The sequence below is a fragment of the Podarcis erhardii genome (assembly GCF_964252035.2).
Source record: "Podarcis erhardii genome assembly, chromosome: 1".
Taxonomy (NCBI): Eukaryota; Metazoa; Chordata; class Lepidosauria; order Squamata; family Lacertidae; genus Podarcis; species Podarcis erhardii.
In genome coordinates this window covers 1,766,261-1,792,061 of record NC_138497.1, presented here as the reverse complement: position 1 = coordinate 1,792,061, position 25,801 = coordinate 1,766,261, and the positions used below count along the sequence as shown (strand labels likewise).

General features: G+C 46.0%; 1 protein-coding gene across 1 annotated transcript; it reads right to left on the bottom strand.

The window, feature by feature from the left end:
• Window positions 1-224: 224 nt before the first annotated feature.
• Window positions 225-24,537, bottom strand: PRPF39 (pre-mRNA processing factor 39). Its single transcript, XM_081876296.1, has 14 exons — window positions 24,364-24,537; window positions 19,976-20,343; window positions 18,781-18,906; window positions 18,002-18,120; window positions 15,643-15,810; window positions 14,601-14,766; window positions 13,023-13,130; window positions 7,362-7,526; window positions 6,913-7,039; window positions 5,209-5,477; window positions 4,011-4,195; window positions 3,600-3,674; window positions 1,155-1,275; window positions 225-922 (listed from the first exon to the last, which is right to left on the bottom strand). The coding sequence occupies exons 2-14, from the start codon at window positions 20,303-20,305 to the stop codon at window positions 866-868; spliced, it is 2,016 nt and encodes a 671-aa protein (XP_081732422.1). The 5' UTR covers window positions 20,306-20,343; window positions 24,364-24,537; the 3' UTR covers window positions 225-865.
• Window positions 24,538-25,801: the final 1,264 nt, after the last annotated feature.

The window sequence follows — 25,801 nt, the reverse complement described above, 5'->3', positions numbered from 1 at the left end:
GCTATGGGGCAGGGAACACTTCTGAAAATCAGGTTGACGGAGGGGACAGGAGCCTAATTAGCACTGGCTGCTGATCTCCAGCTATTACTAGTGTAGACTGTAGCTCTCTCACGAGAAAAACATATTCTTGCTCTGTAGAAGCTTCCGAGCCTCTGAAGTGTTACTAGGTAGTGTATTTGACAACTGTGATACTGTTCAGAACCAAAAGAGAATCAAGAAGTAGCTCAATTTGCACAATTTTATTAAAAAAAGGACATTTTAAACAAACCTTTCTAAACTTATACATGAAAATTCAATACAAAACCCACCCCAAACACAGCATGGTTCTAGCAACACACTTCATTTGTCACTTCTTTAAATCCAAAAGATGCCCTTCCACATTATGTAGTCCCACCCACCCATATATATATATATATATATATATTTAAAAATCTTTTTTTGGATGCTGCAACTGTAAACTCAAAGCCAAAACAGACCTGGATGAGGGTGTAGATTTGAAACTTATTGAGGGACAGGAGCAGGAAACTCACATAGAGACCATTTCCTGGAGTGGCGCAAACCTGTTCTAGCCGCCTTCAGATCATTGCCGAGAGCCGACTTTAGCCAGCATTCAAGAGATGTTATTGCAATTTCTTGGATTTTTTTTGTAACAGGAAAGCCGAAATCCTGATAAACTATGTATACAGCAAGATACCAATTAATACAAGAATTTGTCACAAGAACCCTGTGGACACCAGTTCACCGCACATGCAGAAAACACAAAAGGATTGTGTGACTGTCTGTTCACATCCCCATTTATATATATATATATATATAAAACCAAAAACACTTTCACACCCCATTTCTGCTCAAATTGTTCTTCTGCTCAGGTGGAAGAGGTCTGATAGTATTGTCCGTAATTCCATGCATTTGGGTAGTTGTACTAGAGGAGGAAGCAAAATGGGGAGGTGGGTTAGCAAACTTTTTGCGCATTCCACACTTGCGCAAAACTCTGCAAAGGGCCAAGTGCTAAACAGCTCCACCACTGCAATATTGCAGGTACAGAGGCCCTTGGCATTTTTAAAGCCTGAATCCCTGTCATGGCAGAGTTTGACTTTGGAAGGGGTTGCGTGGCAAAGAGGAGCCCGAAAACTTCCCCCGCATCCGCTGCTCACCTGGTACCAAGCGTTGTAATTGTAGGCAGCCTGGTTCGCTTGCATGTCTCCGTCCGCCATCTGCCCAGATGCCAGAGCTGCCTCGTCACCCTGCGCTCGCTTCTCGTCTGGCTCTTCGCAGCTGCAAGATGCAAGAAATGCGCTGCCGTTATGCGACAGAGCGGAGGGCCCAGAGATGGAGAAGTCACCAGCTAGCTAGCAAGTCCTCGACTTGCTGGGTCTGCTTTGCCTTGAATCTTAACAGCACTGTCTGATATCCCAGCATGGTAAGGAGCTGGTGAAGAAGGGGGCTTCTGGCACCCCCAACTCCCTTTCTGTCACCTCCCCACCCTCTAGGGAATGACAAATGGTGGCGCACTTTGTAAGGGCAGGACAACTCACCTGTCTTGGGGTGGGGGGAGAGAGAGAGAACAAAACATCTCTGTTCCCCTGACCCCTTCAGGAAGGGATCCAGGCCCCTCCCTTTAAGATACTACACTTGCATCTCTGCTCTGAAATATTTACTTTATTTAACATATCGTATTTTTTGCTCTATAAGACGCACCTAGTTTTTGGAGGAGGAAAACAAGAAGAAAAAAAAATTCTGAATCTCAGAAGCCAGAACAGCAAGAGGGATCGCTGCGCAGTGAAAGCAGCAATCCCTCTTGCTGTTCTGGCTTCTGGGATAGCTGCGCAGCCTGCATTCGCTCCATAAGACGCACACACATTTCCCCTTACTTTTTAGGAGGGGAAAAGTGAGTCTTATAGAGCAAAAAATACAATAATTTATATAGCACATGATTGTAAGAAAACCTCTAAGCTGCTTACAAAAGCATTACCATATTTTTCGCCCTATAGGACGCACTTTTTCCCCTCCAAAAATGAAGGGGAAATGTGTGTGCGTCCTTTGGGGCGAATACAGGCTTTCGCTGAAGCCTGGAGAGCGAGAGGGGTCGGTGCGCACAGACCCCTCTTGCTCTCCAGGCTTCGCGGACCTCTCCGCAAGCAGCGGAGCGCTCCCGCCGCTTGCGGAGAGGTGCCTGCATGCCGAAGTCTGCGTGCGCTGAGCTCAGCGTGTCCAGGCTTCACGGACCTCTACGCAAGCGGGGGGAGCGCTCCCGCCGCTTGCGGAGAGGTGCCTGCATGCCGAAGCCTGCGCGCGCTGAGATCAGCGCGTCCAGGCTTCGCGGACCTCTACGCAAGCGGCGGGAGCCAGCCCTGGGCTCCCACGGCTTGCAGAGAGCTGTCTGTTTGGGGGCTGGGGTTGGGGAAGTTCGGGCGGGCCTCCCCCGCCCCAGCCCCGCGCCTGGGGGAAAAAATTTTTTCCCCCCTTTATTTCCCCCCAAAAAACTAGGTGCGCCTTATGGGACGGTGCGTCCTATAGGGCGAAAAATAGGGTATATCTTATTCCTCAGTTTTAAAAGGACTGCCCTTTCCAAATTATTATGATTATTATTATTAATATTATTAATAATAACAGCAATAATTTATTATTTAAACCCTGCCCATCCGGCTGGGTCTCCTCAACAGTCCCCACCCCAAACCTTTTGAAATTAGGCAGGAGGTGATTGGAGAGGGGGACTTTCTGGCTGCGACACCCAACATGTGGAATACCCTCAACCCCAGCAAGGCTCACCTGGCACCAAATCTGGTGTCTTCCCAATGCCAGGCAAATACCTTTTTATTTGCTCAGGCCTTCAAGCTATTGATTATCTCCTTTTATTGTTCAGAGTTGTTTTTTTTCCTGATTCTGATCAACTAATTATATTAATTTATGTGGGGTTTTCTTTTGGGGGGGGTCCTTTTTACTGTTGTGTGCTACCTTGCGAGTTTTTTAAACCAAAGACTTGACATCCAAATAATTAAATGTCATTTGTCAGAAGCATAGAAACCCTGCTACGCATTTGACAAGGAATTCAAGCCTTGGGCGCTATTCAATCCCATCAACCCGGGGAGGGGGGCTGTTAAAACTTAAAGCCACCTGCTCCTCATCTATCTTCAGCACAACAAGAAGCCAGTCGCCTGGCCACCCCTTAATATGAAGAACAGCCTTGGAAGTTGCCTAAGTTTGAAGAACCTGAGCTGCTGCTTCCTCTGCTTCTAATGCTTCATGGGAAAAGAGTAAAAAGCTCTCGAGTGCTTGCATTTAAACATGAGACGCATTTTCATGAGTGGAGCATCAGATCATTCTCAACTGTCAAGGGGCATGCAAAAAAATAAAATAAATCCTCAACTTCAGACGTGCTAAGGTATTAGCCAAACTGTCATAATTCTCACAGAGATGGTAATCTGGGAATAGAGCTTCTACCCTGGCCTGTCTGTGTCTCTCCCCCCCACCCCCAAGGAAGCATGGTCATATTGGGTGAACCAAAATGTATGGTTTGGAGTAGGTAGCCCAGAGAGACTTTTGCAGCCAAGCCTAAACGCACGCCATCACTGCTCTCTGCTAAACAAGACAGTCCATACCCATTTTCTGCTTTCCTTTTCAAAGACTCTTGCTCCTTCAGAAGGGACTGATGCTCTTCATAGGCGTCCATGAGCCTGCAAAGAGGAGAGGGGAGAAAGAGAGGCTGCAGGTTAGGCCCTTCTGCTCATCAGTGCAGGGTGCACAAACATTTCCATTTTGAAAGTTTGTGGACTGGATCACGGTAGTTTAAATCCTCTACTGAAGTTGGCATCAGTGAAGAGAACCCCACTTACTCCCAGAGCCAGAATTTCTGCAATCTTTAGCAGGAAGAACAGTTTCCTACAAAGAATGGCCTCTCATCAACCCTCCTGAACTTTGTCTGCAGCATACATGCTATTAATAGGCATTAAAATGCGCTCAGATGCTGCCCAGTTCCCCTAAGGCTGGGCTAAGCACATGTAAAACCTCACTTGTTCACATCCAGACCAAAATCTTCAAGGAATTCCACCTTTCGCTGAGAAAATATAATCCTCATTTTTATAGCCAACGTGCCACTGATCGCTTTGTCAAAACACGCAATGATGTTCTCTTCATTTTGTTTTAGGTCTCCATTGTACTCTATTTCCAGCAAGTTGAGATACAGTTTAGGGTTATCCTAGGCAAAATAAATACAGAAACATTCAGGTGGCAAAATTCAAGAGTAGTACACAAATTATTACAACCGCAATGACAAGGTAGTTAAATATATATTGAAATTGCAGGAGAGAATGTCTGAATGGTATGTCAGCGGTGGAGCCTCTGCTTGGGTGCAGGGGGAATAGCTGTGCATGCAGGACCTCTTCCTCTCAGAACTACCTCTTTCAGAAATGGTTTCATGCCGGGACTAATTTGCAACTACACTTCCAAAAATTAGATGGCTCAATTTAGCCATGCACAAGCTCCTCTAAGGAAGCAGACACACAGCAAACCAAGAATCCCATGAGCACCAGTCTTCTCTGCATTCTCCTCAGGGATTCACGGTATCATCAAGGTGCATCTTAGACCACCAGAATTATCCCTCCACCTCCTGGCCCAATCAAGGCACAAAAGTCTTGCAGCAGGTTAGGGAGGGGCTGGTACATTCCTGAGGAGGAAAAACTTTTGCTTGCCTAGAGACATGCACCAGATCTGAATGCCTTGAAAAAAAATGAATTTTAGTGAGTGCACCTCTGTGTTTATTATGGAATCTAACATAAATATGCATATTTGTAATGCGCAGAACTCTGGCGTGCCGCCGCCTTAAGCCAGTACTGAGAAGGGTCTTCTGCCATGAGGTATGGGGCTCCTTTCCCATTTAAATGTCTCTATTGATTCTTCTGTAAATGCATCTATATCCAAGACCCAGGAACTGGGGAAAGGGAGAGCGCCCGCACCCCTGGCCACATACAGCACCAGGATCTGGCACCCCAGACACTGCCATGCTAAGCTAGCTCTGCTCTGGTGGGAAGCCTGGAGTCTGGGGCGGGGTGTGTAGGGAAGGGAAGCCTGGCAACATCAGTTTAGAGGGACTGGTGTCTCCAAGTTGCAGCAACACGCATTGCAGAGTCAAGAGTCGTCATCACTGTTGCCAGGCACGGGAGCCCCTTGGCAGAGGGGGCAAGGAAGGGGTCCAGCTAACCCTCTGCCTACCCTGTCTCTGTCGATGGCGTCCAGAATCACTTTCCTGGCTTTGGGGAGGTTCTTCTGGATTTTGAAAAGGTGCCGAGCGAGCTTGACCGCAAAGAAGGAGGCTTCGTAGCTGGACTTGGCGTTCTTCACAGCTTCCTGAAGCAGGTGCTCAGCCTCCTCCATGTTCCCATGCCTCCGCTCCAAGCTCACTCTCCGCAGGCGGATCATGGCCAGGCCTGAAACGTTCTCCTCAAAGGTCTTCAGAATTCTTCGGGCTTCATTGATATTCCCTAAAAGCAAGGGGAGACGTGTAGGTATGGAATGGCACCTAGCTGGAATCAGCCAACAGCCCTTTGGGATCCTCCTGCACAACTCCCTGTCAGGTACCCAAATATCAGTTTTTGCTTTATCCTCCCTACTTAACTCTAGCTGAGTTAAGTTTCAGATGAGGATGGAAGGGAGGTGGGGGCTTCAAGCACCAGACTTTGTTCAGGTCACTTGATTCCCGCCTTCCTGAGAAGCAGGAAGCGACAACCCACTACTGAATGTCTCCTTCACACCAAACAGAGAAACTGGAATGTACAAAGAGCATAAATGCACAGGTGTTCATAAATCAGCCCTCAAGTTGTCCAGCAGCACACACAGCCCCCTCCTCAAGAGTCTCCTTTGTGGTGCATTTTCAAGGCGGGAATAGCGGAAGTCGCTTCCAAGCAGCAGGAGACATTCCTCCGCCTCTTGCCAAGCCCTCTGCCACTCTCGTGGAGAGGAGCAGGGTGTGCTCTCATATGTGCGGAGGTTGAGAGTAGATAGATAAAAAACAGGAGTCTCCCTGCAAGGAGGGCTGATTACAGTCGTCATGGGTGGCAAGTGTCTGTGTATGCACACACCCAGCAGATTCCATGCACAGATTCTGCAATGTCCTGGAAAAGATCCTCAACTTCAGATAGAAGGTACAGACACTTACATACACCCTGATCTACATTTTACTACCAGCTACTAGAGTCCCAAACTTGGCTAAATTTTACCATCTGCATAATCTATTCTTCCAACCAGGCTCTGCAACCAATTCAGAGAAGCAACGACGTTAGCACAGACTGCAAGGTGAGGTTAGAGGAAGAGGGCAAGTGTTCCTATTTTGCAGGCATGTAATCCCCATAGGGATACTGGAAAGAGACCCTAAGAAGTGCTGCTACTAGGAGAGGAGGGGTCAACAGTGTTACAGCAGGGATATGGCATTAAGCACCTCCGTGAATCCTCTGCACAGCACTGGTCTTTCAGTCAGGTCTGATCACTGAGATGCCAATCACTGTCCCAAGCAGAAGACCTCAACCCTCAAGATGTGCCCTACTATCTATGTTTATAAGGCCTCATTCACTTCTCCAGAATTTGCAGTGGCTCTTTCATCCACAGAGGAGCAACCTTTCCAGGGTTGCTAAATGATCAAAATACTGGGATATGGAGATGTGTATCTCCATATGGTCTACGACCATTTACATTTACTCTTATCCTGTGGCAAGGATAAAAACTGCATGTATCCTCATTTGCTTTTATTCTTGTTATAGTCTTCATGGAGTGGCTTACAAGGCGGCATTTAAGTTTGTAGAGAAAATGACTGAGCGGTGAGCCTCCAAGAGCCTGCCGTTTTGTTTGGCTGAAGGATGCCTCTGCTACCCATTCCTTCCTCTAGGAGACCCGGCTGCTCCCCGCTGTGGGCTCCTCACTCACCTTGCTGTTCTTCAAAGGCTGCCCAGAGCAAGTGCACCATCGGCTTCTTTGAGAGGTGTATCGTGCAGGCCCGGCTGTAGACGTGCCTCACTCCTTCAATGCTGTGGTTCTCCATATACTTGGCATACTGCATTTGAAGACAGAGCAGAGACTGAACAATTCACAGCTTACTCTGGGCTGCTAAATACTTGAGAGAACTATAAAATTCTTGTGTTTAAACCCATTCAGCACCTTTATTGAACCATTAGACTAGTTTCTGTAAGGAGGGACGAAGAGAGGCAACGAAGTTGGCATATGCAGCTGTCAAATCTGGTTGCAAGCAGACCATCTCCTAATGCAACAGATATAGTTATACATGAACAACATTCAAACAAGAGTACAGAAGGTTAGTCACTGATCATCAATGTTTGCAAAGGCAGAGAGCTGTGCGTGGGAGACACGCCCCGTACCTTGATCCAAAACTCCTCATAGAGGGCACAGGAGATCACACAGCGCTCAAAGAGGACCACCACTCGCTCATGAGTCCCGTTTTCAATCTCAAAGTCCAAGTACTCCTTCCAGTTCTTCAGCTGAGTTTTCTCCAGAGGTTTAACGTGAAAATAAGGTCGTTTTATCTGCAATGGAGAACCAAGGGAACGGAAAGTAAACCAGCTTTACAATGGCAACAAAACAACTTTCATCTGCCACTTAATCCTGCCAAGCACGTGAGAAACCAGAACCTGCTGCTATCTAAGCCAAGGCCTGCTCAGAATCAACACATCCATGAGACTGAAGGTACTTTTTACCACCTTTGGTGGACCTGCCCGAAGATTAAAGCTTTTTGGGAAATGATCTATAATGAAATTAAGAAAGTCCTTAAGTGGACCTTTCCTAAGAAACCTGAGGCTTTTCTCTTGGGCATGGTTGGCCAATTGGTGTCAAAGAGGGACAGGAATTTTTTTATGTATGCTACCACAGCAGCAAGAATTCTTCTGGCAAAGTATTGGAAGATGCAAGAACTACCTACTCTGGAAGAATGGCAAACAAAGGTGACGGACTTTATGGGACTGGCTGAGATGACTGGCAGAATCCGCGACCAGGGGAAGGAGACAGTGGAAGAGGACTGGAAGAAATTTAAAATATATCTTAAAAACTGTTGTAAAATTGAGGAGTGTTAAGATGTCAAGGGGTAAGAAGCAGAGAATTACAGCTGTAATTAACAAATTAAAGAAAACTTAACGAAAGGGAATTATAGATAAATTGACTAAAGGGTTGCTAAAGAATCGTAAAACAAGGATGCAGTGATGGGGAGGTATGGGGAAGTCGAAGGAAAGAAGGTGCATGAAAATAAGATTATGAAGTTATACATGTTTAAATGTTTTGTATGTTTTTGTTTTGTTTTTCGTTTGTCTTTATTATGTGTTTGGAAAATGAATAAAAATTATTAAAAAAAAACAAAAAACATCCATATGCAAGTGAATGCGGAGGAGAGAGGTGGATCACATTATTCCCCCTACATTTTTCCAAACCTGTGAACAAGGCCTCCATGCGCCCAGCTTGTGCATGCATAAAAGACAATCACAAGTTTGAAGACCCTCCACAGGTCATGGACAGTCCTCCGGAATAATACTGTTGCTCCTTCCACACATTAATTTAAACATGGGTTAATGTGTGATCAGCCCTATACCTTCCCCTGAAATGTAGTTTCAAGAACAGCTGACCAAGCTAGCAAGTTCCCTATACAGAAAGACCTAACAAAGATCAGGCACAGAACTCTTGGGTCCAATAAGAATGCACAATTAAGTGGCTGCATTCCTTAAGAATACAGAACAATCATCATGTCTCAAAGGGGGCCAAACAGATGTCTTCATTCCAAGTAGGACGCGATGGCAAGATCCCTCTTTCCATTGCTTCTTGTTGCCAAACCTGGGCCTCCTCTACGGTTCTCTCAGAGAGTATAATCTGCTCATTGTGCCCCATGTGCATCCTTTGCACCTCGGCCGATTCTCATTTGCCATTTTGTCGCTCATTCACTGACTTTGGAGAGATCTTTTTAGCTCTCTTTGCAATCCACTTTGGTTTTCAATCTCAACTCCCCAACCCTGCACACCCTCAAGCTCTTAAGGAACCTAACTTCTTACCTCCCTGCATTGTAAGAACTGCCGACTGATTGGCACCCTTTGCCTCCCACTCTTGACTCATCACCAATTCAAAAGGGCCGGTCTTCTTATCTCATGGCCACCAGGAGGGGGGCTTTGCCCAAAAGTCCTCCCCAATTACCAAAATACAACCTGTGCTCAGATTTGGGCCAAAGCATTCTTCTTTTCTAAGCACCCTGTGTTCTAAAGGAGCACTCCTAAACCACTCCAACTTGTAAATGTTCTGTACTGCTAGGAAGTTGCTCCCTTCTGGCTGCACTTATGGACTTCCTGGAGATGCCTGGCTGGCCACCAGTGGGGGAAAAAATGCTGGACTAGATGCCCCTGCCTTAGAGGAGAGCACTGCTAGGTGAGACGGAGGAAACAGGATCATGGGACTTGAAAAAAAATCAGCTGCTCAGACACTAAGTTAGAAGGGTAAAGCAAGCAGAACGTGGGTATCTAGAGATCTATCCCACTTTATAATTTTTTGCTTCTTTAATGGCCACACCTAAAAAAACACCTGTCTCTGAAATCTTGAGACGCTATTAAGCCAATTAAGAGTATCCAACAGAGATCGGATCTCATCTCTCCTACACCCCATGTTCTTTGGAGCCTATGGACAGGCAAACACCCTGAACAGAAGCAGCATCAAAGGAGACAACAGAAGCAGTTGCATTGGTAAGAAGTCCCACACGTCTCATAACATTTATAAAAATGCTGCAATTTCATTAAAAATATGAGTATTGGAGCATTACAAAACTCCAAAAATACTGGAGCCTTCTGCAACTTGGGGGATAATCAGCAGCAGCACTAAATATCATCTTGGTGATTGAGATAAGATATAAGGATTCAGGCAACCCCTCAGGTGCCCTGGACCCAAGTTGTTCAAGGCTTTGTAAATTAATACAAGGGCCTTGGACACGGCTTGGCAGCAGATGGGCGGCCAGTGCAGATCTTTTCACAATACTGCTACGTGTTGCTGGCTATCTGCCCTCATCAGCCCAGCAAAGCCTGGCTTAAGCATGCCTGCCTAACGCTGTACTGAACTCTGGCCGCTTTGAGCTGCTTGCAAGGGGAAATGAAATAGGAACGCCCTCCCATCAGATGTCAAAGCGATAAATAACTACCTGACATTCAGAAGACATCTTAAGGCAGCCCTGTTCAGGGAAGTTTTTAATCTGTGATATTTTAGTGTATTTTTGGTCTCTGTGGAAGCCGCCCAGAGTGGCTGGGGAAACCCAGCCAGTTGGGCGGGGTACAAATAAAAAATAATAATAATAATAATAATAATAATAATAATAATAATAATAATAATTATTATTATTATTGGAAAACTGCCTTTTGTTCATATATGGTCACCACTGTAAGCAATACAATTAATTTGTAGCAATTTTTTACATCTGAAGCAACAGCACAGCCTGTAAAGGAAATTGCTATTGGTGTTACGGCTTCAAAGAGAGAGAGTTTTGGTTGGTTGTTGGCATCCGTCTGTCTTGGGACATAGTGGCTGGAATTGTATCTCACAGGGGGAAAGTGCTCTGCCCACCAACCATCAGCCCCTGCTTCCAGAAAAGCTGGGGTACTGAAGACATCAAGCAAGTGACCTCACTTATGAATCCTTACATTTATACAGAAATCAATTAATTCCACAGGTGCTCGGCTTGCCTCCAAGCAGATAATTCTGTAGTCCAAGAGGCATGAGGACTGTATGCCCCAAGATTTTAGGTATCGCTTCCAGAGAGTATAAAGGATCTATATACAAGTGGTACCTCTAGTTACGGACTCAATTCATTCCGGGGTGCCGTTTGCACCCCAAAAAGTCAGTAACTAGAGCGCCACTTCTGTGCACGGCAAAACCCGGAAGTATACACTTCTGGGTTTGCCGCGTTCGCAAGCCGGAAAGACACAACATGAACCTAATGCAAAACGAGGTATGGCTGTAATCACAAACTACTATACTTTTGTTATAGCAGCCACTTGATGTCTTGTGTTTATCGTTGAAAAGAAAATATATGAATTATGTTAACAGGAAATTTGACTTCAATGATTTTCATTGGTCTTTTTGCACTCTGATTTGCACTTTCTAGAAAAGCAGTCCACACATTTTAAATTAAATGAGCAATCAGTGAAGTGTAGTGCAGACTCAAAAAATGCATTGTGTTGAACCTCAAAATAGGGGACCCTAGTTGCAAACCCTGCTCAGCCATGAAGGTGTATACAAGTGCCATTAAAAAACTGAAACCACGAGACTCACAGCCAACTCCAAGCAAGTCACATACTCTTTAGCCCATGGGTGGCTAACCTGTCGCCCCTTCAAGCGTTGGTGGACTTCAGAGGCCATGCTGGCTGGGGCAGATACAAGCCAGAGATCAACAACATCTCCACCCCTGCCTTAGTCTAACTTGCTAGGAGAGGCTGCCTGGCCTGCCCTGAACGCCATTGGGGAAGGGTAGAATTAGAAAGCTTAACTGAACATCTGGAACCGCAATTCAAGATGCAAGACGGCTCTGTGCTGTTTTTGTGGCAATATACTAACACAGCAATCCCTCTGGATTTATTTTTTTTTAAAGTGTATTAAGGATGAAAAAGCTATACTATACAGGCACATCCCTCTGCCATTTGGATTCAAGAGAAAGCTTGCACTTCAGCCCATTAAATGTGTATCTAATATTCAAAATACTCCCAAGTCAAATGCAAAGTTGTTAATTAAAGTCTGCTGACCGCAGCAGAAGCTGAGTGGAATACAAAGGGATGTGGAGCCACACCCGAGTTACTCAGGATTATCTTTATCTACAGAGTATGAATTTGCTTTAGGACCTGCCCAAGTTGGGTGGCCTTGACGGATTGCAACACATCCCATTTCACTCACCTCTTCCTCCAAGGTGGAGCTCCAAAAGCCGCCACCACAGACAAGCTCTAGGCAGAATGTTATGATAACCTTAACTCCGCTTGAAGTCAGCTAAAGGGTAGGAAGCCCTCGGCAAAGGCAGGCGGCCAGCGCTGCCCTGGGCTCCTGGTGGCTAACCCTCCAGGCAGGGAGTCACTACATTCTGCTGCTTTCAAGTCAGGGCCCCTGCCTAGCGATCCTGATGACCTACCCCACCCAGCAGTCAAGAGGTTGTGCATTTACTCACAATAGCACTTTGCAGTTATTTGTCATAGAAGGAGAGAGTTTGTTTTCTTTATGCAAACTAAGCCAACTGGAGATCAGATGAGAACACTGTTATTGGCCCTTACAGTGAAGAAATAATCTTGGGCCAATGTAAAGCTACTGAATTTGGCACCTTTGATATTTCAGATGGTTTAAACTGCTAAATGAAATGACTCCAACAATACATACTACACATCACACACATATAGCAATCCTGAGGGCCAGAAAGCAAACAAGGCACATGAAATTCCAAATGCAAGCAAGAGATAAGGCTGCAATCTCAAGTTTGTCAGGCATGCCCTATCTGAGGGATTAAACAACTCTTCTTTCATCACCGAGGGGGCCTGCCTACAAGCAGCAGACAGGGAAACAGGGAAAGTTCCCGTAAGGCAACCACAAAAAATGCTGATGCAATGGCACCTCTGTGTAGAACTGTCACTCTGAGTAAGTAATACCTCTGGCTCACAGATCTGCACCAATTATCAATCTGCTACAGGTTCAGGTTCAAGGTGCAACCTTTATCTTGGCAGCTTGAGATCAGCTTGCTTGCAAGACCACTTTGCCTTATATATGCCCACTTGACTGCCATTATTTCACTGTACAAATGACTTAGCAAGCATAAGAAGAACTGTAGGACTGAGGCTTAGCAAGTCTTGCAGATGAAGTCTGTGGAACCAGATGGTGGCTCAAAAGGTAAGTTTGTGCGCTTCAACTAAAAGCTGTTTAGGGACATGACCCACAAATGCCAGAAACAGCTTCTCCATGGAAGTGCAAAGCGGCTGCTGCTGCCTCCTCCTCCTCCACGGAATTTCAAAAGCATGTTATGCAAAGGAACTTACCCCTTCCTCAAAGGTCCACCTCTTGCTGACTTCATGCTCATTGTGATTGAACATTTCTTGATGAATCTCAATGATTCTGTGTCGCATGTTTTCTATTTCAGTGATTAGCTAAACAAATACAGAAAGGAAAGGGTTTGACAAAATCCAGACACAGAGACACTTTTATGAGGCAGTGAGCTTCAGAGTTTTCCTTCTGAAGCAAGAACACACAGTGCTCAAGAGGGGATCCAGAAAATCTGCCCAGCTGGGACTTTGAAATGTTATGTCCTCGGACTCTATTGCCAGCACATCACTTGGGATCTGCAGAATCCAATTCTTAAGGACAAATCTCTAGTCTGACCACAGCGAAGGAGAACAACAAGTACCTAACCCAAGGGTAGAATTCAAGTTTTCCAAATTCAAGGTACCACTTTCGTTATGTCCATCTAAAGCAACAGGAGAAGACCTCTGGTTGAGAATCTTGGGAGAATTCTTGCCAGTCAGATTTGGCAATACTGAGCTAGATGGATCATTGGTCTATAGGTCTGGCAGCTGCTTATATATCCTTCCTTCTTCTAAACACCCACAACAAAGGGGTAGGGAGCACCCTGCAAGGCACTTCTGCTGCTCGCTGTGCTTCATAGGCCCTGCCACAGATCTGTTGCCTCAAATACACGGAGTGACAGCTCTCCTTATCCCCATCTTTTGAAAGAAGGAACTCTAGCATTTCCAAATTTTGGTGAAGGGAACTGCTAACAGGCTCCAGCATTTCTGCTGCCTGAGGTGCTGCTTCCTGCGACAGGTAGCCAGCCTTCCCCTTAACTTTGAAGCTGCAGAGCTGAGCTGGAATCGTCCCAACAGCTGCAGGGTAATCCATCCACCTCCTCAGCTGGGAGTAAGGCAGGGCTTTATCTATTTATTAAAGTATTTATGAGCTGCATTTTTCATAAAAGTATATAAAGGTTGTATACAACATAAGAAGGTACAGTAAAATTGGCAAAAGCTTCCATAAGACAACATGTCTTGTAGCTACATCATCAGGGTACTTAGGAACCCATAACAGAACCCTCCTTGCTGAGGAAAGGCAGGAAGGAGGGGTATGGATATTGCTACCTAAAGACATTTAGAGAGAAATGAAGAAGTGACCAAGCCAGAAAAAAGGGAGGGAAATGGGGAAGGGGGGTTGCTGTTGACAACCAATCTGCCTCAACAGCAATGCTGGCCAAAAACTGGTAGACCCTGCCTGCAAACTCCTTGTATAAATATATGCTAACGCTCAGACTTTGCATCAGTTCAGGCTCTACTCTAACCAGAATCAAGAAGAAAGGCTTCAGAAGCACACGTGCTAAAACTCGGACAGGAATATGGAGAGGGACAAGGCAGGGAATAACTTTAAAGGCAGAAAGCAAAGGACAGCAGCTGGCAAATGTGGAAACATGACACCAAATGCAGACACGCCCGGCTTCTGAATGTGCTTTCAAATAGCTCTAGTCAGCAAAAGATCCAGGCGTTTTATGAGTAGCTGAATAAATTAGGCCTATGCAAAACTGCTGTTATTAACCCTGAGAGAAAAAAACAGGGCGAGCTCTGCACAGTTACCTTAGCAGGGTCAGTTATATCTTCAGTTCCAGAAGGGAGGTCATCTCCAGGGGGGGCATCCTCCCCATTATGGCTATTGGAAGAAGCGAGTTCTCTGCGCAGTTGGATAAACTGTTCAGTAGTAAGAAGGTCCCGGGGCAGGTTATTCTGGACATGCTCTTTGAACCTACAGTCGAGAGAGAGAATGAGAATGAATTTGTGGACTGTTCTAAGATGAAACTGGACAGCTCTTCCCCACAACGAAACTGCTCTAGAAAAACCCAGGCAGCAAGTGTTGCATTTGTTACTTTTTAATAAGCAACTAGCTGGCCTTGCTTTCCAGAAATGCCTTTTCTCATTTCATCTGGTTGCCCTTGACCGTTGCAGCTCTTCTTTATGATCACATATTACAAAAAAAAAAACCCACTAACATAAGATGTTAAGTTGCTTGTTAGGTGCTTATTCGTCTTCCAAAAGGAAGCCCTGAAGCTCAGCTGCATTACCACAAATAACTCAGAAAGCCACCCCTGCTGCTCTATTTCACACTTGCAGTTAGTCAGAAATTCAGGAATTTAACCCCTTGGAAACATTTAAGAAACTGACATCCAGTTTGTGCCCATCACCCAGCTCACAGACAACACAACGACACAGCAAACGTCTGTGCCCAAGGAGAAGATTCATCACCCTATCAGGAATTACTAGGGCTTTCCGTAGCTGAACTGCTCTTACAGATGCCAAGCTATTTCTCTGGGGCAGATAAAATTATGCTACCTAGCACAGAATACATGTCTGGCAGAACATTTATAAGTGCTCATCATCATAATGAATGCCATCTATAAAGTGCTGAAAATTATTAGATGCTCCACTACACATGACATTTTCACAGTTACATTGCTCAGGTGTAACGTCGTCTCAATTTCCTCCTTTAGAATACAACCAGAACACACATGCAACTGACAATGCATTTGTTTAAAACAATTTCAAGGCTTTTCAGTGTTGCAATTAATAGGACATTACAGAAACCAAAAGTGTAACACTAACTCAACCATAACAACCTCCTTACCTTTGGAAATGATGGCTGTAAAGCTGCGTGGGAATCCCAAGAATGCGGTCAAATACGGCAGTCACTGCTCTCAGGTTAGCCTGTTCATTTTCCCAGTTTATATACATTTCCCAGAGTTTGTCAGAGCGGAAATCTGTCCCTGCAGCTAAGACTGCGTGTTCGTAGGTCCTGGGAGGTAAGACAATTTATGTTATCATGGAAATACTTCATTAGTCCTGAGCACAGATCTTGCTCAGATGGCTAGAGTTTCTCCCACTCAATAAAAAATAAAACATGGCAAAGTCATGAACTCATTGGCTGCTTAAAATGGTGTAATATATAATGGGTAGCACCCAAAATTCTTTTATTAATAATTGTGAATCACCCTGTGGTCTTCAGATGAAGGATGGTATGAAAATTAATTAAAGGAATAAATGGAAGCTGCTTTATGCCAAATCCGCCTCCTGGCCCATCTAGTCCAGCACTGTTCACAAGAATTGGCTATGGCTCTCCAGGGTTTCAGAGAGATGTTCCCAGCCCTGGCTGGAGTTGGCAACTGGAGGCTGGACCCGGGACACTAAACCAAACCTTCCAGGCTCTGAAGGGGAAAGCGAAGGGGGAAACTGGGCTTGCTCACATTTTGCAAAACCATAGTTTATCTGAAAACAGTCATCATCAGCCTTTTAAATCTGACTGTACTGATAGAATTTCATACTGTTCATTTCTTAGGCCATTTGGGCTCAGATGTCATTTCTGCAATATTCTATACCCCCAATTCCTGAACTGATGCAAAATATCAAAAGGGTTTTCCTTCCATCAGTGACAATGTAAAAATTTTAAGAGCTGAAGAGAAACCAGTGTAAAATTTAACAAAAAGCTCTCTCACTCTTTCGAAACAATACCCTTTCTTCAACACCCTCAAAAGACTGCTAGACTAAGGATGTGGTGACACATGAAAGTTTATTTCAATTTGACTGAATTGTCCAGTTGACAAACTGGCTTTAACAGCAACTAGTGAAAAATGTGAACACAGAACACATCTCATTAACCAAATTGGGAGAAGGTATTAAAAGCAGACTTCCACACCCTCTTGTTGAAAAGAATGAAATTTGTGATGACACAGAAAATGATCAGGGTTATCACCGTGCAATACCAGAAAATATTCCGTGTGAACTATTTTTTTAAATTTACAAAACATCCCTATAATGCGTTTTAATCATTGTTGGCCCCTCCCTCAATTTAAGGCAGGGGTGGGGAACCTCTGCTCTGCAGACTCCATCTGGCCAGTGAGGATTCCATGCTGGCTGCAGATGGAAGGGCTTCTCTTCTGCCCCAGCCAGCACAGAAATGCAGCAATTGGCAGGCATCTAGATTATTAACCAGTATTTCTTTTGTGGAATCGTAGACTTGGAAGGGCCCCTGGGGAGGGGGGGGGTGTCATCTAGTCCAACCACCTGCAATCCAGATCAGGACTTTGGCATGGGGAACAACAAGGCTTTAACCCTTTCCCCACTCCCTTGGGTTGCAGCCCCAAACAGGTCCCCGTATCAGTAGTTTGCATGTGGGACGGAGTGGGCGACGACTTCTCTTTCATTCAAATGGGAATACACCCCCTGCTCAGGGTTCCAAACTACAGGAGTCAAGGTGGGGAGGGATACCCCCCAGCAACAGGAGACAAAGGGGTAAAGCTTCCACTCCTAATGCCTGGAGTGTCCTGATGCAAGCAATTTGCATTTTTTTGGGGGGGGGGGGAGTCTTCCTCCCTCAGTGCAAGGTAGAGACAATATGAATGAATGGGATGTGGCATGTGGGCAAGAAATTATTACTATTACTACTACTACTACTTGTTTGTTTGTTTGTTTGTTTGTATACCGCCCTTTATCCCTAGATCTCAGGGCAGTTCACACCATACAAATGCAAGATGAAAACACAAAATGCATAATTCAAAACAAGAACCCAAACAAAACAAACATCTATGTGTGAATTAATGAGCATGGGATGCTTCCAGGCATAGTGGCATACAAGGCATAATATGACGCACAGAAGAATGTGTCCCTTAAGGAAGTTTCTCCACCCCAATTGCTGTTAACTCAAAGACATTGCAAGCTGAGCAGAGGTCTACATCCAGGTCTCCCAAGACCAGTTCAGACGAGTCCTTTCGGCAAAAAAAAAAAAAAAAAAAAAAACAGTTTCAATTTCACACCCCAGTGGTCTACTCCAGGAGCTTGGATAGCAGAAGCGGTGTGCCTGCCCTCTGTTCAACGGGGATTCCACTCAGATGGAAAATGAGAAGGCTGTTTTTCACATGACCGAGCACAGCTCTAAGCAAAACTCCACCCCACAGGGTGTTTATATTGGATTTTTTTTGTAAACAACTTACCCCCTAATGGTCCCAACAGTTTCAGGGTCACTGGAATCCAGCGTCTCTTTGAGGAAGTTTATGTAATGGATCCAGAGATCAACACTAAGAGGTATTGCCTGGAGTCCCCTTCGATATACCTACAAAGAGAACACCAAAAGGCTATTTTTCGAATCCTTACTCAGGTGGCAAGAGAGAGGCAACACTGTGTTATCCGGTGAACCTTAAGAAATACTAATGTACTGGAATTTTGTTTAAATAATCTACCATTACCATTGGGTGGAGGTTGGCTAGAACATGGCAATGCTCTGATCTCCACGTGCGGAGTCTTGATCTTCAAAGCGCAGCAGTCCCTGCATCTGACCAGGCTGTGTGGGCAGGCTTTGGGGTACAGACCATAGGGCACAGACCCTTTAGAGCACCAATGACAGCGTCTGACCAAAAATGCAATAAGATGTAGCAATGGTGACCAGCAAAACCAACCACAGTGTTCGAATTTTGTGAAATAATAATAAATGTATAACGTAAGTGACAGAAAAGCCCTGCCCTACTTGTTAAGCTGCAGTGTAATGCAGACGCTTGCACTGCAAAGCTTGACAAACTGTAGTAGAGGTTTAACGCACCTGCCAACAAAGAGAGAAGATATTAGCTCCGAGTGCCACAAGGAGGGACAAGCGCAAACAGAAAGCCCTGTACGAGGAGTGGAAGGTACTGGCAGCCAAAGAGTTACTTTCTGTGGTTTGGTTGGCGTTTGGCTCACAGGACCCAAGAGCAACAGCTGAAACCCACAGCCTACATACCTCGTCCGACTGCTTCATGTTGCTGTGCCGCTTCTCAAGGTCTGCATATTTTTTCCAATAGCCGTAGCAATAGGGGTAGTGTGCAAAAAAACTGTCGAAGGCTTTTCTGGCAGCTAGTAAATGGTTCTGGGGGGGGGGGAAACACACAGCTCAGTTTCAGAGGTCTTAAGACTTTGCATATGTCATTCCACACTTTATCAGGAGGAAGTTCTGTCAAAAGTGAGGCCTCCCCAAATCCAGAACATTAGCACTTCTTTTAAAAGAGCCAACCGACAGGGGCTGCTTGCCTGGACCTTCTTCGTCCATGCACAACAAAAGAAAAGGCTGAAGGAAAAGTAGAAGTCCTGCAAACCTTAGAAACCACAACCTCCTCTGGATTTCACAACCATCTTACAAAGAAATAACCAAGAATCTTTCTAGTATTTAATCAATGAGCAGAATCCGTGGAACAACAGCACAAAGACAGGCATACTCAATCACTACCCCTCAACTCTGGAATGCTCTTCCACAACTTGCTCAAAATCCTGGCCAGCAATGGAAAACCAACATTTTTATGAAAGCTTTCAACAGGTGAAAACCACCAAAATGAAAGGGATACCTCTCACAAAGTTAGCCTTTGGGATTTAAAAAAAACCTTTCAAGAAGTACTTTAGTTAGTCTGCAAATTTAGGATTTACCCCAAGTGCTATCTGTATTAAAGTGCCAGAACTAATCTTTTCAAAGGGCTGGACCATATGAGTTATATAGATCTGATTTGTAGAACAAAAACTGTTATTCAACGATCCAAAGAAAAACTAAGTTTAAGAACTGCTGTCCAAGAATTTACAATCTGCTGCAAGTAGTCTTCTAATTTGTCTAATTTAGAACAGCCTAGGCATGCAGAGGAACCTTCCCAGTTGTTGGGAGAACAACTGTCTCTATTATTTGAGCTTTCTCTCTCTGCTGTGTAAAACCCCAAAACACAAGTATCTCCCTGGCAATGTTGCAAGACCTTCGAACCAGCTGATGATGACCAGTTATTTGTATCAGATGCTTTAATATATCCTGTACTTTAAATTCTTGTTTATTTCATTGCATGCTAGGAACGCTTTGGGGTTATGGCAACGCTTGAAATATCAAAATCAGCGCTGCCGTACTGAAGCACTGCCCATTTGAAAGAGGACATCGGAGAGAAAAAGACAAACCACTTGCTTACCTCTTGTTCTACATACTGCAGGAGATAGACCCAGCCTGTGAAATCTTGTGGGTTAGTTTCAACCACCTTCCAGAATTTTTCAAACTCGGGAGGGAATGAAGGTTCAGGGTCACCAGTCTTTGCAGCTTCATTGTCTGCCATTTCACTGTCCTGGGTAGTTTCTTCCAGAGTGTTGTCGCCAGGAGAGTTGTCAGGGGACTGCTCCATCTCCGTCACACTCATGATCTCCGTGCTGAAGTCAGCTGGTTGCTCACTCTTGGCATCAGTGTCCTTGCCCATGCTGTCGCTTTTCAAGTTACTGTTGTCGTCCTTATGATCTGAACTCTGCATAGCGACAAGACACTCCTCTTGTTCTGTTAGAAAATAACCTGTTGAAGTGGAAAATCATCGTCATCATCATCTGCTGGGGATAAGATTCCTAAAACAAGGGCAGCTGACACTATACATTTTCACCAGCCCAGATAGAGGGGAATGAAAATGTTGAAGAACCAAGGGTGAATGAATGAGACTTGCACCAAAACACCCTGAGCATCAGTGGCTGGACTGGGATACAATCCTAGATATCAGAGTTAAAACTGACTTACAGTTCTGCATCTTGGTTCTCCTAGTCAATGGATTTGTCAAGTATTGAGTGAGAAGCAAACAGTTTTCAGACTCTCTCCTCTGGCATCAGAAGAAAGGAAGCCCGAAGGCAAGGCAGAAGTTGAGGACCAAAACCAAATTACTGGCTAAAGATAATTAATTTAAGAACTGTCCCCAGTTTGTAAACAGTGGGTGATATTACTTAGTGTAGACCCACTGACATTAAGGAACATGACTAGGGTAGGTTCATTAATTTCAATGGGCCTTCTTGTAAAACGTTTGGCTGAATACCACCTACTGTACCTGCACTTCTCAGATAAATCTGAAGGTGAGGGCAGGTGGGCCTTTCTTTTATACACACACCCATCAAAGATAAGTGGCAGCCCTCCAAATGAAGGTTAACGCTTTTCTTGGGAAACTTGCAGCCTTTCTGCTGTGCTAACTATGACAGCCGCATGGCAATTCAGTTCCCTCTCTGAATGTAATGTTCCAATTAACTGGTTGAGACACTCTGAAATAATCCTATTAATACTAACAAGAAAACACAGACCACTAGCTGTAGAGGAGCTGGAAAATCCAACTCAAGCCACACAAGATAAATAGAATCATAGAACTGTAGAGTTGGAAGGGACCCTGAGGGTCATCTCGTCCAACCTGTGAAATGCAGGGATCTCAGCTAAAGCATCCCTGACAGGTGGCCATCCAAACCTCTGTGGAAACAAGTCCACCACCTTCCAAGGGAGACCATTCCACGGTCAAACAGCTCTTACTATCAGAAAATTATTCCTGGTGTTTCTGACTAGCCCTTTAGAGATTCATCTTTCCTCCCGCTCACAGTTCCTGAATTTCCTGCAAACCGAAGCCCACATCCACACACCCTGGAACAGCTTGCCCCAGCTGTTACTTTCCCCATAAATCCTTCAAAGCACACAACAATCACATTCCCTGCTCTGGAAGACCAGCCAAAAAGAGTGAGCTCCCACCAACCCCTGAACACAAGTAAGGAACAACAGGCACAAATGCTTCTAGCCAGCCCATCTCCCACACTTCCTTTGCAAGGCAGCCCAGATGCTCTCAGAACTCTCACCTCAGAAAAGGGTTCCAAGAGCTCTGCACTGAAATGCCAAACAATCAGAGAGGCCCTCCCTATTCCCTGCACAGTCAGACAACCTGCAACCATCTAAACCCCAAATCTTCAAAACCACAATGGCTTTTAAAGCAAAATGGGGCACCTACCTTGGCAAATTGGCTTCCCCAGCGTGCAATTAGACTAGTTGCAAAAAACCCATCCCATCCCTGAGAGTCATGCGTCACCACCTCTGTGATAATCCCCAACTTTGGAAGGCCAAAGGTTTGAGTGTGGAGCAACAAGCCTTGCCCACATAATTTAATCAAGCTAGGAGAAATGAGCGTCAGGCCTTGATGTGGGTATTCTCCCGTACTGCTTTATGAGCAAGACGGTAACAATTAACAACCTGTAATCAAGGCTGATGATGATCATCAATCACAACACTTCTATAACCGAGACAGTAAAAATCAGTTCCCAGCATCTCTACATGAGAAATGTAGCTTGAGTAATTAATACTTTCAGAATAAAATGAAAAGCAATTACATAATTACAGATTTTTTCCAGGGGTTGTACAGTGATGGAAAAAATTAAAGTTTCAACCACAACACAAATTTGGGTGTGCTCTTAGATGTAGCCCTAAGTTTGCATGCCCAGCTTTCTGCAGTGGCCAGGAGTGCATCTGCAGACTTGTGCCTGTTCTAGCACACAACTTAGGCACATTTAACCTGTACACATTCAGCTTTATGTGCTAAGCAAAATAATCGTTAAAATTGAAAAACTGGGGAGAAAGGGTTTGGGGGTCCAGGAAAAAAAATTCTCTGGCAACCCCACCTGACACTGCACCCAACCCGATTTTAGCTTTGGCACACCTCCCAGAATGTAACCCCTTGTACAATGCGGGCTTACTCTGTTTTTAGGACCCACCCTACTTTTGTAATTGTAATTTGTTTTTAATTGTTTTTAATGTTGTATTTTAGTGTAATGGTGTGACACACCTTAGGCCCTTACGGTGAGAGTATGTAAAATTAAAAATGTTCAATACGACTCTCAAAACAAAGAGTATAAAACGTCCACACACTTAAACCCACCCATAAAAAACAAAGAATAGTAGCAATAAGCCACAGCCCTAAATGAACAGCATTAACTGCAGCCAATGACCAGAAAGTCTTATTGAAATAAGCAAAGCCTCACATGCCTTCCCCAAAAACAATTAAGGAGGTGAATCTTCACACACTCCCATGTGGCTTATTCCATAGCAGGAGAAAGACTATCAAAATACCCAGCTACCAAATATCTTGGGATTTCGGTAAATGTTTAAAACTTGCAGGGCAGAACATTTTCCACGCTTTCATTTTTCTATGTTGTATTTTCTATTTCGTTGAGTACAACAGTAATGATGAAAACGTGCCAAGTTCAAACGCAGAAGACTTAGACTGTATCCAAAGTTTACTAAATACAAGCGAAACAAAACAAGCTAGAATCAAATGATTCCCTACATTTTCAATGCAAATTGAACTTTCCCCCCAGAAAGCCCTTGTCATAGATTGAGAGAGACACGCAAAACCTACTACAGTGGTACCTCGGGTTAAGTACTTACCGTATTTTTTGCACCATAACACTCACTTTTTTCCTCCTAGAAAGTAAGGGGAAATGTCAGTGCGTGTTATGGAGCGAATGCCTGCGGGTGGCGGGGGGGGGGGGGATCTGCTGCAGTCGTGAGCAGAGGATCCATGGTTCCCCTTCCTTCCCTCCTCCGTGGTTACAAAGCATGGATCCACATGGATCCTCAGGATTTTTGCATTGGGCTACTCCAAACTCACTGTCAGATCACATGTCTGTGGCCACAGCATGAACCACAAAAATGATATATCCACTATTTCATTTAGACTATTTTTTTTCTTGTTTTCCTCCTCTAAAAACTACGTGCGTGTTATGGTCTGGTGCGTGTTATAGAGCGAAAAATACGGTAATTCGTTCCGGAGGTCTGTTCTTAACCTGAAACTGTTCTTAACCTGAAGCACCACTTTAGCTAATGGGGCCTCCTGCTGCTGGAGCACAATTTCTGTTCTCATCCTGAAGCAAAATTCTTCACCCGAGGTCCTATTTCTGGGTTAGTGGAGTCTGTAACCTGCAGCGCCTGTAACCCGAGGTACCACTGTACTACTACACGACATGAAAAACAGCTGATCTGCCTGACACGGGTCTCTGGAGACTTCTTTCCAACTCCCCCCCCCTCCCCCGCCATGGTGGGGCTGGGACCCTCCTTCGCCTCCAACCCCACCGCCCTAAGCGCCTCGCCCCGGCGGGATAAGAGGCAGGGACCTGGGTTCGAATCCCGGCTCGGGTCGCAGGAAGCGGGCGGGGGGGACACTCGCCGAGCCGATCCCGCCCGCCTCGCAGGGTTGCTGGGGGTGTTTAAATGGGATTTCTTGGGGGGGTCCGTTTCGGCCACCAGGAGGAGGAGGAGGAAGGCCGGGAAGGCCCCCCAGGCCTCGTTCCAGCTCCCCGGCCGGTCTCTCCTCCGCCCCCCCCCCTCATGGAAATCCCTCAGGGGGCGGCCGCCTCTCTCCCCCCCCCCGCCGAGGTAGGCGCGTCACGTGGTGGGCGGGGCGGGGCTCACCTGCCTCCCCCTCCCCCATTTCCTGAGGGAGCCTTGGCGCCCCTCCCCCCGCCGCCTCCCTCAGGAGACCCAGCGGGGGCCCCGCCGCCCCCCCTTCCCCCCAGCGGCCTTTCCCACCTGGCCCAGCGCGCTCTCTGCCATGGGCCCGGCCGCCCGCCCGCCCGTCCGCTCGCCGCCGCCTCCTTCGCCTCTTCTAGGCCGCCCGGCTGAGGGACTGGCTGAGAAGGCCGCACTGCGCAGGCGCCACGGGACTCCGGCCTCGCTCCGAGCTGACCTGCCACCCCGTCGGCGGGAAAGAAGCGGCGCAGGCGCAAGAGGGAGGAGGCGGGGCCGCGAGGCGGCGCATGCGCCGGAGAGGCCGAGGGGGCGGGGCTCCGGGGCGCGTCGTTTTCCAGCGTGGCTTCGCTGCCCCGCCTCCTTCGGGGGGGGGGGAGGAGCGGGCCTCTGAGCTTGTGCAGAGTGCTTCTCTCGCAGCCGCGCTCTGCTCTCTTCCCACGGCAGGGCGAGGCTCCCCCAAAAGAGCCCGATAAGATGCAGAGCATTTATTATATGTATTTATGGTTCCTAATGGGGGCCCTTTATATGTCCAGCTGTTTTTTGTGTTGAATATATGCTATATGGTAATTTATGTATAATAATAATAATTTATTTATTATTTGTACCCCGCCCATCTGGCTGGGCCTCCCCAGCCACTCTGGGCGGCTTCCAACAAAGATTAAAAATACATTAAAATGGCACACGTTAAAAGCTTCCCTAAACAGGGCTGCCTTCAGGTGTTTTCTAAAAGTCTGGTAGTTGTTTATCTCTTTGACATCTGGTGGGAGGGCGTTCCACAGGGAGGGCGCCACCACCTAGAAGGCCCTCTGCCTGCTTCCCTGTAACTTGGCTTTTCGCAGCGAGGGAACCGCCAGAAGGCCCTCGGCGCTGGATCTCAGTGTCCGGGCTGGATGATGGGGCTGGAGACGTTCCTGCAGGTCTACTGGGCTGAGGCCGTTTAGGGCTTTCAAGGTCAGCACCAACACTTTGAATTGTGCTCGGAAACGTACTGGGAGCCAATGCAGATCTCTCAGGACCGGTGTTATGTGGTCCCGGCGGCCACTCCCAGTCACCAGTCTAGCTGCCGCATTCTGGATTAATTGCAGTTTCCGGGTCACCTTCAAAGGTAGCCCCACGTAGAGCACAATGCAGTAGTCCCAGCGGGAGATAACTAGAGCATGCACCACTCTGGTGAGACAGTGTGCAGGCAGGGAGGGTCTCATCCTGTGTACCAGATGGAGCTGGTAGACAGCTGCCCTGGAGACAATTGACCTGTGCCTCCATGGACAGCTGAGTCCAGAACAACTCCCAGGCTGCACACCTGGTCCTTCAGGGGCACAGTTACCCCATTCAGGACCTAATAGGTATCTCAAGTCATTTGCCACTGTATGTAGATTTTATTTGACTTGTTTTTTATCTTATATTTTGGATATGTACATCCAGGTTTTTTTCCTTCCAATTTTTGGGTGCTCCCAAGAGAGTGGGGCTCTAAGCTATAGCTTGTTTACAGTATTGTATT